The 15,570-nt window shown below is 41.4% G+C and overlaps 2 protein-coding genes across 2 annotated transcripts; one reads left to right on the forward strand and one right to left on the reverse strand.

Moving 5' to 3' along the window:
- Window positions 1-759: 759 nt before the first annotated feature.
- LOC128307277 (uncharacterized) lies at window positions 760-1,580 on the reverse strand. The gene is made up of 3 exons (XM_053045039.1): window positions 1,424-1,580; window positions 954-1,172; window positions 760-873 (listed from the first exon to the last, which is right to left on the reverse strand). The coding sequence occupies exons 1-3, from the start codon at window positions 1,578-1,580 to the stop codon at window positions 842-844; spliced, it is 408 nt and encodes a 135-aa protein (XP_052900999.1). The 3' UTR covers window positions 760-841.
- A 1,332-nt stretch (window positions 1,581-2,912) lies between these two features.
- Window positions 2,913-10,553, forward strand: LOC128306445 (uncharacterized). The gene is made up of 9 exons (XM_053043964.1): window positions 2,913-2,941; window positions 3,489-4,187; window positions 4,367-4,597; window positions 5,645-5,812; window positions 5,891-6,063; window positions 6,182-6,269; window positions 6,365-6,517; window positions 6,600-6,908; window positions 7,014-10,553. The coding sequence occupies exons 2-9, from the start codon at window positions 4,125-4,127 to the stop codon at window positions 8,715-8,717; spliced, it is 2,889 nt and encodes a 962-aa protein (XP_052899924.1). The 5' UTR covers window positions 2,913-2,941; window positions 3,489-4,124; the 3' UTR covers window positions 8,718-10,553.
- The last annotated feature ends 5,017 nt before the right edge of the window (window positions 10,554-15,570 follow it).

Below are 15,570 nucleotides of genomic sequence, written 5' to 3' on the forward strand. Positions count from 1 at the left end.
AGGATGTTCATACCACCTTCCGCTAAAAAGGGAAGATTTTGCTCCCGGGAAGTAAGGGTTAAGTTGGTATCAATCTGATACGCGTGCCCATAACGCGCGCCGAGGGTTGATTCAGATGAATCCCTCGCGTTACGAATCTGTCGCAACATTATCGCAGACGTACGTTCAATCACAACCGGGCACGTGGCTGTTGTGTCGGAAGGAAATAAACAAAGTATTGCTGCACGATCACGATGGTGAAGTGATGACGGTTCGTCCTCTTTCTTGCACCAACGGGCAAATAACTCTATTACTGGTCCCTCGTACAAATAAACATCCAGCAGCAACAGTTTGAACGAGCGGACATTTTTTTTGTTGGCCCGACACTTTTTATTTATTTTTCCCCCTCGGAGAAACAGAGAGAATCTCAGGATGAAATCATCATCACCATGTACGAAATATTACAAGATGTATATCGATTTTCAGCCCATGTTTTTTCCCCTCTCGTTTAATGTGTTGTGGTGTTGAGGGCAATTTTTATTGTACGCGATGGTTGATAACGCCACAGCAATACGGTTGCTGCTACTGTGCAATAACACTAGCTGGCAAATATTTACCTTCTACCTCATTGTGTGATGATTTAATTCCATTTTAAAGGTAATTGTATGTGAACTTAAGTAGTAACACGTTTATTCGTATTTTAGTGAATACTCAACGATGTTTATATTTATTAATACCAATCTTAAGGTAAGTTAACAACCAACAGAACAATTTTAACATGTTAGCTTAGTTAGCGAATCGGACTTTTTAGTGAAATCTCACACTGCAGCTGAATCCTTGCACCGATCTCTTCGTGAACTTCCTAATCTTTTGCAGTTGATGATGCAGCTTTACCTATCGGGAGCATAATAAAAGAGATGTCAACATGTCACCGATATGCAATGAATGTACTCTCCACAGCATGTCTTTCCTACCGGTAATAAGTGTTCCTGGTTGAATATCTGCTCCTGCAGTGCCAATTTTCGTGAATTTGCTGATGTGCTTCACGTAAGCACGTTTGTAGGTTTCGTCCGCCCGGAGTATACCTTCCGTACCGTCGTTACCATCACCTCCGTGCGAAGATTTCGTACGCGCACCCACGCTGACGACGCGCTCAACCAATGGTATCACCGTGGAGGATACTGGCACCCAGTCTGTTTGACGGGGTGGGGAAAAGTATAGAAAGAAACAAGATGAAACGAACGACATGCCTAAGCTTTGTTGGCGATCCATACTCCTACTCAAGCTGTTTGAACGGTGAACACATTTGGAAAGCGATGAGTAATTTCTTTTGTTAAATGTTTTAGGGGTTGTTTTATTTTCGGTTAAAATTATTAAATTTAGCAGCCCTGTTAGATAAGCAATGTGTCTAATTATCACAACACTTCACCAATCCCGGTCATACCTGGTTCGTACTTTTCTCCCTGTACTTTCTTATAATACATGGAAGTTCCTTCACTAGAGCCTACCAGCAAGGACACTTGCAACAAGCAACTTACGCTTAGTGTGATAAAGAAATATTTGCACACGGAGACCGAAACAATATTCCTGATTGGTAGCATTTTAGCACGCTTATCTTGTTATGGTTTACTCAATTTGTTCCTTTAAACAACCAACAGCAACTTCGACAAATTGTATCTTTCCAAGAGACACCTGTATAACTGACACCGCACAAACTTCGCGAACAATTCCACGCCAGAGAAACCAAAACTCTCACTTCTGTACGCACAGATGCAACCTAAGCCACTGGCACCTGGTGGCGATGACTTCGTCTGCTGTTGTGCGTTCCGTTTGAAAATACACCTGTGCGTGAAATTTCAGCGGATTGGTTCGCGCCAGGTGCACTGTACACTGTCCGATTGAATAATAAAAGGCAAAAAAAAACACTCACTGGGTGAACGTGCACTGGCTGGACAGGCGTGAGGAATGACGTCAGATGCTCATAAAAAGAAATTATATTCACGGTGATAAAATATTACCATGTGCTGATCGTAAATACCCGCCCAATAAAACAGTAAGATAGGTATAAATCAATTTGAAAGAAGATTATAAAAATGCAATGATTAATGTTTGCATTATTTGAATAGTATTGCTGCTGTATCGAAAAGTTCTTGATTTAAAACATTAGCAATAATAGCTCTAAATCGCAAACAAATAATTGGTCAGCAATTTTAAAGTATTTAGCAAAATGGTACTTAGTTACCCACTCTTCATAGTGTAAAAGAATATATAACTAGGATTTAATACGGATATCCATTAAATTAAACACATTAAACACATCTCAACACTTACGTTTAATGAATCGTGTAGATCCTAAAACACACCGTAAGCTATTCTCAATTCAAATGAGCGTTGACGAAGGCTTTTGAATTAAATATTGGTGTGCACAATTGTGCATACATCCGTACGCATTCAAACAGAAATATGAAATACGCGGAATTGGAGACAACTCCACCATGAAACGTTTTTTGACAGATTGGATCAACAGAAAGCATGCCTTACAACATATTCTTTTGCAAAACTTTTCATTTATGACCAATTGCCTGCAATTCATTATAGTTTACTTATCAAATTATTACTTTTACTGCAACAAATTATTACATGAACGTATTGTTTTCATTACCTTTTAGCTAGATAAACAACACATTTGGTCCAAAGTTATATGTTATATTATAAGTTATGCTTACAACGAAATCATAAATGAAACGTGGGCCATTAATTTTTTCGTTTTCGCATATTCTGGCCAAAGCAAACGGTTGCGGTTACCGTAAAGCACATTGCATTCAAATTTGACAGTATGGGCGGGATTTGCTAGCTGTCAAAACAGACGGAATGTGGCAACCTTCGCTGCGTGCACGTTGAGTGCAAAAGGCATCAATTGTTTGTGACGCTCCGTGAAGGCAACAAGGAGGAGTGAAGTGCGGTTAGTTCAGTGTACGATTCACCCAACATTTCAACCATTGCTATTTCGCCAAAAACCATCCAAATTACCATGTAACCGCTTATCTCATTGCCGTGACGAAAGTAAAGTTGTGCGTGCAGTAAGAATGGTGTTGAAGGCGTTACTGTGATTACGTATGAGCAACATTGTACATTTTTCCGCTTCTATAAACGACACTGTCAGCAACAAAAGTCACCCCAGTTTTCCAACAGTGACTCAACTATCAAACTCTGCTAGGCGCTATTTCTGCAGGACGAACGGCGTCAACAAAGTCGTACCACCGTTCCGCAACAAACCAGATTGCCGGACACGATTAGGTCTAACTTTGTTTGGGTCCAGCCCTCGTTTGTTTGAACACCACTCCTCATTTTGTGCGCACAGTCACACATGCTCTACTTTTGTTTCTAAGGAACTTTTTTTTAACTGCTCCCCGCACATTGTAGTCACTGTTGGATTTGTACACGTTGGGGGTTTTTTTTTGGGATATCATCGCAGCATCATGTACTTATCGATCGTATCTTTACTGTAGGCCCCCTGGTCCAGAGTGTACCGAGCTGCTGCTAACCTATCTTATGTACCGTTTGCGACCGAGGCAACCGTCTGCGAACCAAAGCTAATAATCAAGCCCGAAGAAAATATGACAGTTCTTGCTTGCATTGGTTCAACAAACAAACAAATCTCAACTGGTCGGCTGACTTCCGATAATGTGAGCAACCGTAGCGGTACCGTACAGACAGTTGTGAAATATCTGTGGACGACCGAATACCGAACGCTAATGTTGTAACTTACTACTTGGTACTGGATATTGCCGCCCCGCAAGGAAAAAAAACTGTGAATCTACACCTTAGCTGTCTGCAATGCTGTACTGTGACCGAAATTAAGGCTGGGTATCTTAAAAAGGCACTCGAACCCTATCGAATATTAGCAGCCCAGCTTGAAACGCCCGAAACAAACTTAAACACTAATCTCGAAACGAAGAAATCTCAACCCACTTACGATCGGCAGGAAAACACCCTTTAATGAATAATTTTCATCACATATCGATACGGCGCAACTGGTAAAGCGTCAAGCAACTGGAAAGCAAACATTGCTTTGGTAACTTTCTTCAACCCGGATACAACAGCTTCTTTACTACTCGTGAGTTCGATTGTTAACCGCGGACACAATGGAAAATGAATCATTGCCCATTCTGCTTATAACCGCTAACGTGGGAAGCGTGTTCGAAGATGTAAGTAGTATCTGATATATGGTCACGACACTAAAAACCACACTGTTTCATTACATGAAATATAGAGCTGCCGGTGTCAAAATCGTTGTACAGAATGCATAAAATCAGATTATTAATAGTTTGATTTGTTCGTCTTCTCCCATCTCTCTCAAAATTTCGTTAACCCTTTCCATATGCAGCCCTCAAATCTTCTGCACATTTGGATCAAAGAATTTCTCGAACACATTGCTGCACGACAACCAGCATTTATCGCCCTCCATCTGCAGGAGGTAGGTGGTAAAACGTACGAAAAATCCATGGAATATGTGCAAGAATTCATCAAACAGCTCTGCGAATCGGAAGAGCTGCGTGACTACAATCGTATTCGGGTATATTTGGATGAAGACTACAATTCGGCGGAACATTTTACGGTATGTGATATAGTTAATAGCTACATCTTACATAAATAAATCAGTGCAGCTGGTGCAAGCAATATACACCTGTTATTGCAGTACTTTAGGTTACAATGTAGCGCCATTATACGATACCTTCAGGAAGCGCTAAAGGAAACCCAATCAGTGCAAAAATATGACTTCTTGGTCTGTTAGCTTTTGTGTCGCAAATTCGTTATTCGCTAAGAAGAGGCAATTAGTTTAAAGCAAAGAAGCTTAAAACAAGCGAACCAAACGGGAAGACGACTAACTCCCCCCGTTCCTCGTTTCGTTTCTGTAACATATTTCTTACGCATACGCTTTCAAATATGCCTGTTGAACAACTGACCTGTATCGTTGCTTTTTTTCCCCTTACTAGCGCAACATGCGCTCAAACGAAGCCCTACATATGAATGGCAATCGATGTACCGAGAAGATTGTATATTTTTAGATATCTTACACGAAGTGGGTTCCACGACGGAAAGGTAAAGCCCATGTTGTTGGGACAAACGGGAAGAATGGGCAGGTTGTGTAAAGGTGGAGGAGGAGAAAAAATCTGGTAGGCGCCAAACTTCGTTACACTAATAGCGATATAGACAATCCTCCAGAAATAGCGTTATCGATTTGGCGTCAAATTTACCATGGTGTATTGACGTTATTGGAAACTCATATATTTTTATCAAAACAGATTAAATAAAAATATACGCTCCAAAAATTACCCTAGCTAGGGCCTATACCTAAGAATATCCAGGGGTCGCACTAACTATGCAATAACTCTGGTTTTTAACGACTTTGTTAGCCTCTTTGACTTTGAATTCACCTCGATTAACTTAAATTCGTGAATCTTTCCATCAAAACAATAGCCAATATGTATTTAGACTTGATATAACTACATTGTTAATATGTTTAATTGTTTATTAGCGAATAAATTAACTAACAGCAGTACTCTAGCAGTAAAACCAAGTAATTACGGCAATTACTTTATGCATTTACCTCAATAAGATTCTTTCAAATGATTTTTAATTATTTAATATCATTCGGTTATAGGCCCTCGGTAATTTATACTTCGTCCAGAGCACGGTCAATCACGTGCTGATGTGGAACTTTCTCACGCACGAGTGGGATTCCGTCGAGGGTAAAAGTATACATACGGGAAGTATTGAAACAGTTGCTACCAAAGAAAAGGCGAAATTTCCTCAACAATTCTTTCCCGAGGTTGGTACGATTTAAGATTTAGAGGGAAAAATTATGGGATGGATGTTTTTAATCATCTCTTTTCATTTACGCTTGCAGTGCAAATGGTCCCGTAAAGGATTTCTACGTACGCGTTGGTTCCTGAATGGTACCGTGTTTGATTTAGTTAACATTCACCTCTTTCACGATGCGTCAAACCTGGAAGCGTGTGAAGAATATCCATCCGTGTATTGTAAGAGCAGACGCCGTGCACTCGTACATACACTGGAGCGGTAAGTGGGAATTGCCTGGTCGCACTGAGCTCTTAAAAATGCATCTATCTGAGAAGTATCCGTATTATGCAATTTTTGATGTGACTTTTTGCTGTTTCATATGTTTCATTGTTTGCAGATTTCATAAAGATACAGTTAACCGACCAGTGCCATACTTTGTCTTTGGTGATTTTAACTTCCGTTGTGATACGGAAGGTGTTATCAAGGTTAGTATTGGTGTTATGACATTTCCCGAATTTCCTACTGCTGTTCGCTGTTACTAATAGGTTCATGTTTGCTGTTAAACGTTCCCTGCTATTAGAAACTTACCGAAGATCTCACAATGCATCGGGTTCAGAATACGAAAAACGACAGTACAAAGGTTCAATATCGGGATGCAACCGGCACCAACGTTCTGACCGTGGGGAAAAAGGAGTTTTTCCACTGCGACCAAAGCACGTTTAAAGAAATCTGGGTAATTAGTGGCAGTGCCGGGGAGCTATAATCAATTGATTTTTATTTATCTTATACTGTTTATCGTTCCGTCCTTTACCCAGCTGCGCCAGTTTGATCGCGAGCTTGAATCACTTCGAAGCATACTGTACGAGTTTCCCATCACCTTCCCACCGTCGTACCCGTACGAGGAGGATCCGTTCCAGCCGGGTGCGTATATGGCGACACGGTGTCCGGCGTGGTGCGATCGAATACTGGTAAGCCCTGCGGCCCGGAAACTTATCTGCGAGGAAATAGCAGACGACCGACGGGAAGATTGTAACCAGGGTGATGAACCGGTCAGCCTCACCAGTGATCATCCCACCGTCAGCTACGGTATTATCGGTGCAAATGTCTGTATGGGAGATCATAAGGTGCGTACAATAGTAAATTGCGGCATTAGTAATGAGTTTGTGATTGATTTGTTTTGTACTTTCATTTCTTTCTTCCTTCTCTATCGCCATACACGCTGGATACAGCCGGTTTATCTCAGCATTAGAATCAAGACGAGTCAAGGTATTGTAGATAACTGCTCCTGTGATACGCATGTGCCTAGAAAACTGCGTGTTGAACACCCTATTTATAATAACAGTGCAAGTATGGATAGTAGTAGTAATAATAACACTATCGTAGTAAGTCTTAGTAGTTATGGTAGTAATAATGGCAACATAGCCGAAGTGCGCACAATGCCACCGAAGGCGGAACTTATCCGTCAGCTGGCTTCCACTGCAGCCCAGTGTAGCGATAGCGATAGAAGCACTAGCGCCACCACCATCATTCCGTTTGCCTCGTCGCTCGATGTTGATAGTTTTGCCTACCATCAGCTGCACTACCCGTCCGCTTGTGCCGACTGTGCCGCACGCATCGAACGGTGCTACGAGCAAAACCTTCTCGGGCTTGACCCGGTCGTACCGTCCGCTGGGCAAGCGAACCAGCAACATTTCATGCGGGACGAGCAGACGGTAGAGCCCAATCAGGCGGCACCACTCGAATTACTTTCGCAAGCATGCTTTCGGTATCAGCATCCACTGGTCAGCATTAACGTGTTCGATACGGACAGCAACCTTAACGTATGCATGTGCGCACTATATTGTAACAATGTGAATGATGCGAAAAATGTGAACGTTGCTGAAACGAAACAGCCGCACGTACCGGGAAAGTTGAATGGTGGTGGTCCGCATGTAGATGAAGTCGGTGCCGGTGCGTCCGCCGCGATCTGCCCAAACTGCCGTAATATGATAAAACATCAACCGATCGAACACCGCAAAACGCTTATCTCGCGTCGGATGATGCTTGCCAACGATGTGATCGTAAATCGTATCGACACACATTACCTAAACACGTACTCGATGTCGCAGGGCAGCAACGGCACCGGACAGCTGCATCCCTTCGAACCGTACACACCGGAGAGTGCCGAGTCTCATTCCCCCCTGCCAGAGTCAAGTGACAGCAGCAAAGCGTCGCAAAGTACAAGCCATACCGATGCAAACCGCGATTCGGACGATTCGAGCCGGGCGTGCGGAAAAACCACTGGCTCGAAATCGTTTCCCACCGGCGATGAATGTCAACCGCTGGTAGCGAATGATACCGAACACGCATCGGACGCCGTTTCGCACGGACTGAAATCGGAAACCGCGTGCAAAACCACCACCCAGCGTGCAGCAAACGTACAAGCGGCTACAGGCAGCGATGCGCAACGGGCCGCCAATGTTCGGCTTCCGACCGGTCACGACGGTAGCATCGGTGGCGTATCGCCCCGACAGCTAAAGTCGCGCCTGGAAAAGCTAAAACGGCTCGCGGACGAACGACGCAAACAGTATGGTGAATGGACGCGCAGTTTCTCGCTGTCCGACACAACCAAGCAAACCCACACCAAGTGTTCCATCATGCCGATCGCCAGCGATGGTGGCTGTAGCAATGATGCCGGTTACGGCTCTCCCCTGTCTGACACCGATCGGGCACTGATCTGCAGTGAAACCGATCCATCCGACAGTACCGCATCGGCGGCTCTCCTTCCAGGGATGCGTCCATCAACTGCTAATAGCAATCATTGCAACAGCCACTGTCGCAACGAACAGTCACAATCGACGGCACATGCTGCGGCAAACGTAACAAGCTCTATTGCAATGCGTAGAGACTCTGTAATAGTGAACTGTTGTCGCGGGATGTGTACGATACTATAGAGTAAGGGAAGGTAACGAGCGACGATGCTGATGATAGATCATTACACATCTGTTCTTAACAGATTGTTACCCAAAACATGTTTTCTCTGACGATCGTACAAAAATTACGAGGTCTCATTACTGTGTCCTGCCGAGGACTCGCCCACAAAGCTCGAAGTGAAAACAGCACGAAGTTGTGCTCACGGTATAGGATGAAGTATTTATACCGGCTTTTTACGTAGTCTGATGTAGATTTCTTGGACTTTTATTTCGGACAAGCACAAGCACAGGTGGTTGTGTTGCTCCTTACATTTCCAAGCACTAACCAGTTGAAGTCGAGTGTGTTCCCAAATCGTCACGGATGGAATGCAATTTTTCGGTAATCAAAGGAACTAAATCTCTTCCTCCGGCACTAAACAATTATGTACTAATCATCTACCTCTTTCTTTGCACTTAATCGAACTCCATGTAAACTCGAACTGTAACGCTCAAAGCGATAGGAAACGGAGCGGAATCTGTACATTAGTATTAATCGACAGTGTTTGTTACGGTTGCAAAACTTTAGCACGCAGCACCAACAGTACTATTACAACGTTATATACTACTAAGGCTACTAACGCTACTACTGGTGTAAACACTACTACCCTACTGTTCACTCGTCCCGATACATGTTTTATTAGACCCCCTGTAGAATGCTATTCCAAGTAGATACTTCACCACCATTTCACTTTTGTTTGGATTTGTTCTAACATTTCTTCATTAATGTAATTGCTAGTATTTGCACACAAAAAAAAACCCAATGTTTATTTATAATGCTATACCTTCGCAATAGAGTCATGCATGTGATATCTCTTATTGCTGTAGTGACGACTGGTTATTGCTTTCATTAGCTTTACTAAATACTGCTACCTGCCGCACAACTGTAACGTGTGCGGCATGAATCGAACAATGTTTTAAAGGATCACAATTTCCACAATGTCCGACATGTCGTACTTCGTAAACCTATCTAAAGCAGAGCGTCCTTTATGTTATATTTACATTTGTTGTGTTTTAGTTTATCTCTGGTCACCGATCGGTTAACTTAACTGTTTGAAAGTCACAATGTTTATATAACATTTTTTTTCTCCTTTAGGGTTAAGGCTTTTTTTTAAATAGTGTAAACGTTTTAGTCTGCCCGCTCGATTTTCGTTTTTTTCCCCGCACAGCGTACGTAAAGCGAACATTCTAACAAGCAACCAAATGTTGACTTAATGGACAAAAGAAAACAAGAAAAGTGTACCATAGTACTTAGCGGCAAAAGTATAACCAACTATAATACTAATAGTTATTAATATCTGGTTGTGCACGGCATCTGTTTCTACTAAACTTACTTTCGTAGATAGGCTGACTGCATAAACCCCAAAGGGGGGTGATGGGGCATGAATTATTTATTTCACATAGTGCTGGGTAAAGGGTGGGGCTTGGGGTTTTTATTGTTTTTTTTTTTTTTGGGTGAGGATGAGAAGGGATGCAAAAGGGATTCTCGTATCGGTCCATTCGGTGTCTTTTTAAATGTTCTTACACTAGCGAGGGTTCCCAATGTTAAAACCTTTTCATTAGAAGCCCAATTTAGAGCACGACGCGAGCGGATGACCAGTTTATTGGAAAGTAGTTTGTTGGAATAACTGCTGCGTCAAATTAAATTAGGGGAGGCAACCAGTTTTATTGAACTGGTTGGTGTCAGAACAGTCAGTAGTTCAAATACATAATACGATTTAAAATAAAAACTGTCAGCAAGATCAGTCAGAGTAGGCACTGGCAGTAGAAACCCTAGATCACGATCAGTGAATAGATCAATTCAATAAGTCATTACGAGTAAGGACATATCAAATACATTGTCACCAAACTGAGCAGTTATGTTTTATTTTATTGTTTTAAACCCCAAAATTGATTCTTTTCCATTCGATTTATTGCGTTGCTGTGTGTCTCTCCCGTCACCTGTATGTGTGTATGTCTTGTTCTTGCAGTTATAGATTGTTTCGTATTGGTTTTCTATCGTAGAGGAACACCTGTTTGCGTTTGAAATTGTTACTGTTCGTGATATGCTTTCGCAGTACATTACTTGCTTGCGTTTGAACTCCACACATCGTACGTTCGATAATGCGCACATATATACACTATAAACTGTCCAGTATTCCGTACGCCTGTGCTTGACCAAGCTTACCAAGCCAAACACATCAACCAACCATCTGTAACACGCCATAATGATGTATACTATTCTATGCTTTATTCTCTCCATTCTATGCCATGAAACGATAAACTAAACAAATATGCACAGCGAACGGCCAACTTGCGCTAGGACCGGACGGGAAGGTCGGCGAGCTAACCGCGCAAGAGTTTCACGACCGTCTGCAGGAGTATACCGATCTCAACACGCGCATCCACGACCAACAGCAGGAGCAGTTGGACACCTCTAACCTAACAATCTTACATTCGCAGTACGTTAAGGTAACGCCAATCGAACCGGACGGCCAGCCGATCGGTGACAGCGTACGGGTTGCCGCCGACAGCACCGAGGACGCCACCGCCTGTCACGGTGAAGCTTCCGGCTCTTGCTGTGCGCTTATATTTCGCGAAACAACGGTCTGAACGGTGTCAGTGAGACGCCCCGTACCCAGATCTGTGCTCTGTTGTGTGGTGACGACGTTGTTGAATTTATGTGTGTTTTTTTTTTATTTGTTGCTGTTGCCATTTATTGCCAGAGTCTTTCCATATTACGCGTGTAGAAACGTTTCAGGGCTGTGTTTTGTGCGTGCCGTTGTGGGAGAGGGAAGCGAAACGGCACCATCCGGTTAACTTGTTCAATTCCCTGTATTATTGTTGTTTCATTTAACGTTTCATGTACTTACCTCAACATCGATCCTCAAGTGAGTAAATTTTAGCAAACATTACGTATTACTTATCTCAGCAATAATGGAGTATATATTTAGATGAGCGTTTATTTTGATATTATAGCCAATGCCTATGAGTTGTTGATTGATGAAGAATCTTCATTTTAAGAACTATGTTTAAACGTACCAACTACGCTTCCAAAAAGTACATATAACAGATTGTGTTTACACTACCCTTTAAGCGGTGAACTACACCGTCTCCAATCGATAAAGTAAGCAGCCGACATAGTGCGGCATCTATATAATCCTGTCTAGAATGCGGTTTTTACTTACCTGTTTAGGAGCAAAATGTCATCACCACAATGGATAGGAATTATTAGTACTAGTGAAACTCGTGATGGGAATTTGGAATACTTATTTTGTCGAAGACGAATCGATCTCCAAGATGCGATCTCGAATCGATCTCTGGTATTCTCCCAAGATTCTCCGAAGCTCTCCGAAGTTCTGGGAAATTTCCACAGCTGCACTTCGTCCTGATATGTGGAACAAACCCTGGGAAATTCGCTATAATTCCTCTAATAACCTGAAGAATAACTTGAACATCTTTGGAAAATTATGGAAATACCCAATAAAACCTATGGGAACCACCAGAGGAAGGTGCTAAAAAACCATTGCGAACTCTGTGGAAAAGAACTTCTTTCGTTTGATAACCAATCGCGACATAAAAGCTGAAGAATTCTATAGCAAACTTGTGATCTTCACGAAAACGAATTAATCCACTGTCAACTTTGGTGTTGCTGTTACTCCACAGATGTGTCAATGTATTTCACATCCTTCCAAAGTAGTCCAGAGTAGTCGGACTCGAAGATAGCCGGAGCACTCAGGATGTGTGTTTCTGGAGTTGAGTCCGAATTTCAAGCATCAGATTGAAGAATCGACTCGTACATCCTCTTCAAACTTCCGGTCACTAGTGGAGAACCTTTCAGTCCATTTGCGACTACTGTTCAGGTGAATGTATGTACTGTAATGGTGCTACCACCAGTTGGTACACTGAAACCAAATCGATACAACATCTCAGCGTAAATCTTACTCACTTACCCAATTGTGGATAATATTGGTAGAGGGTAGAGTGCTTGTTGTACTATTTCCGGAAATAGTAAACCCTAAGTATGGTCTATACTTTGTGTGTCTGTGTGTATGTGTGGTAACGGGAAAAATGTGTGGAAGTTTCTAGTCGAAAAAAAAAACGAATCCGCACATATGTGTTGCAGTGTACTTAATTATAGCAAAGTCTTAAAAACAAAATGAGTGGCGTAACAAGTCTGAAATGGTGCGGGAGGTAGGTAACAATTGGTAAGCGTTACTATCAATTAACACACCAAAACACAGGGATATATTGGCGATTAGCGCTTGTTGTAATCGTGACGAAAGGATGTGTTGTTTTTCGACATGTTGATGGTGTTTTTCGTTTGCGATGCCAAACATCCAAACGCTTTTAGGAATAGTAATATTTAAAGGCTTTTCCTTAGACCAAACATCGTGGATACCCCTCGAATAACTACCGCCGGTAAGATAGCTTCTTAGATAAGCGGTCACTTACTTTTGGTTCTTCCATCTTCGCTGGTTGTCTTAAGCGGGTAGTATACTCTGGATGCCTGGTAGTAGATGATAAATGCTTGAGAGCAATGGAATGAATATTTTCTTGGTATCGCTTCCTAGCTATCAAAGCGAAAATAGACAACACCTTCAGCCATTACATCAAATGTAGCGTAACACTTTCAACGGCAATCTGCTGATCGGCGGACAAGATAGAAACCGCATCGTTGAGGCAAAATTGGCATTTTTCCCTTCATTTCCGATAAACTTACTGTCATCTTATGTGGTTCTCAGCAAAACCAGGTTTTTTAACACAAAACCAGACATAAAAGCTATGCACCGGAAGAACCATTTTTAGCCACCGAAGGATCTTAACAAATCCCAAAACGACTAGGTACGTTGACAGAAAGAAATAGATTTGAAAAATTCATTCATTTCCGTTCAAATCGGAAGAAATGTTATTGAGTTGTTGCGAACAGTTGACCAACTTTGAAGAACTTTGAATCTTTGAGAAGAAGTACTTCGCCACTTCATCGGCGTGTAACTTTGAAACGAGGTGTCTTACGAACTCTGAATAACGTTTGAGGTAAAGTAGACACTCTAAAGATATTTCTTAAAAATAAATAGTAAATAGTAAAAGTAGTAAATAAATCATTTTTGTAGGTCACCAGAATGTACTGCCCGCTTAAAGTATTCTTTACCGACCTGGAGCTTAAGCACTGTCTCTGTCGAAACGTTGTTTTACATGTAACCTTTCAAGTAGGGCTTAAACAAAGAAAAGGTCGCAAAAGACTCTAGTCAAACTTTAGTTTCATAAAACTGATAATCATATAGCTAAATTGAACATTAATTACAAATTGCGCTTTCACTAGCGGGTGTGTACTAACGTTAAGCAGTGTAAAAAGCAGCGGCAAACTAATCAGTGTTATAAATTTGCAAGGATAATCTAGACTAGCTAGCCCACCTTAACCCTTTTTTCCTGACAGCTGGCTACCTTTTAACCGTTAAAGCCGTGTCAAGAATGGACACGTGTTACGATTGTAGGCATTGTATCAACTAGTTTAAACATTTATTGCAGATAATTCTTTTTATTTTAAACATTTCTCGAAACTTCTTCCAACAGTCTGATTAAGTGAGCTTAAAGCAACCCTAACGATGTGTAGAGAATGTATACTTCTTATAATTACTTTATCTCTGATAAAAGACGTCAGCACCCGGCACCATTTTGTTTGAACAATTTACACTATGTCCATCAATCTCCGAACTCCGAGTGCAAATAGTTGATCAGATGTGTTAAACGGAAGTGTTATGCATGTAAAGCATATTCGTTAGCGGTCAGGAACACGGTGAACACCGGATAAAATAGGATGTAGTAATTGTGACTGCTAGAGTGACGCAAGGAACCGCATGTACTCAACATAATGGACTAACAAAACACTTCCTCAACGATCAGACGTTAGTGTGCAGACTTTGTAGCCATCGCTAATATAACCACATTTCTATCCAGAACTTAAACATATGAGTGTGACAAAACCCTACGTTTAACCTTTAAATCATGCCGATTAATCGGTGGATAAATATCATTGCTGATAAAAATACACAAAACATATACATACACATATAATATATGACTTTTATTAAACCACGAAGATGTATTGGTGTCGTTGAAAATTAACAAGCATACCGCGTTAGACTAGAGTAAAAGTAATTAAAAAAAATATAAAAATGAATATCAATATTGATGGAGTTATACGCTTAGCCATGACAAACGTTGTTACACGCAAAAAAGAAAGTTTCGCGTCTCGTTTTTTGCATTTTTCGGCCGTTGCGCCCTTTGCTAGGTGCATATCGATAGTGAAATTAGGTTTGTTAATCGCAATCCGTACACCGATGTTAAAAACGCGACCAAACGGTGAACCAAAAACCTACATAAAATACCCTAAACCTCAAACAGAAAGACCGATGCTACTGTAGCAGGTTGATGAAGACGCGATGAAGAAAAATAGTTTACAAAACAAAGTGCCGAATTTAGACATTTATTTTACTAGCCGCGATAAATGTGCGATTCTTTACACTAATGCCCATCCAACCAACGTTATGTTACACTGGTTCCGTGAGAAAATGTTACAATTGTTTAGTTGCTTTCAACTTGTTCGATGCCATCGGATTAAGATACAACAATAAAGAAGAAAAAAAAACGCAACGTTATGGATGCATTGTGAATTATAGCTTATTTATTAACGTTTTGCATAGCAATGATGGTTTAAATTTGTTTTTTGTTTACCCTGTTACATTACTTCTACCAGGTGTTCCAGACTATCATTCACAACATTGTAAATTTAAATAACATTGTAAAAATACTTTATCGATGCAAAAGAAACACGTGTCTCTACAATAAACGTACGTCA

This window comes from Anopheles moucheti, chromosome X (genome assembly GCF_943734755.1).
Source record: "Anopheles moucheti chromosome X, idAnoMoucSN_F20_07, whole genome shotgun sequence".
NCBI lineage: Eukaryota > Metazoa > Arthropoda > Insecta > Diptera > Culicidae > Anopheles > Anopheles moucheti.

Excerpts from the sequence above, each read along its gene's own strand:
- LOC128307277 (XM_053045039.1), bottom strand. The coding sequence starts at position 1,580 with ATGCTACCAATCAGGAATATTGTTTCGGTCTCCGTGTGCAAATATTTC. Across the intron at positions 1,173-1,423 it reads GGGAGAAAAGTACGAACCAG|ACTGGGTGCCAGTATCCTCC; the intron begins GTATGACCGGGA and ends CCCGTCAAACAG. Across the intron at positions 874-953 it reads ACCAGGAACACTTATTACCG|GTAAAGCTGCATCATCAACT; the intron begins GTAGGAAAGACA and ends TGCTCCCGATAG.
- LOC128306445 (XM_053043964.1), top strand. The coding sequence starts at position 4,125 with ATGGAAAATGAATCATTGCCCATTCTGCTTATAACCGCTAACGTGGGA. Across the intron at positions 4,188-4,366 it reads TGGGAAGCGTGTTCGAAGAT|CCCTCAAATCTTCTGCACAT; the intron begins GTAAGTAGTATC and ends TTCCATATGCAG. Across the intron at positions 6,518-6,599 it reads GCACGTTTAAAGAAATCTGG|CTGCGCCAGTTTGATCGCGA; the intron begins GTAATTAGTGGC and ends TCCTTTACCCAG.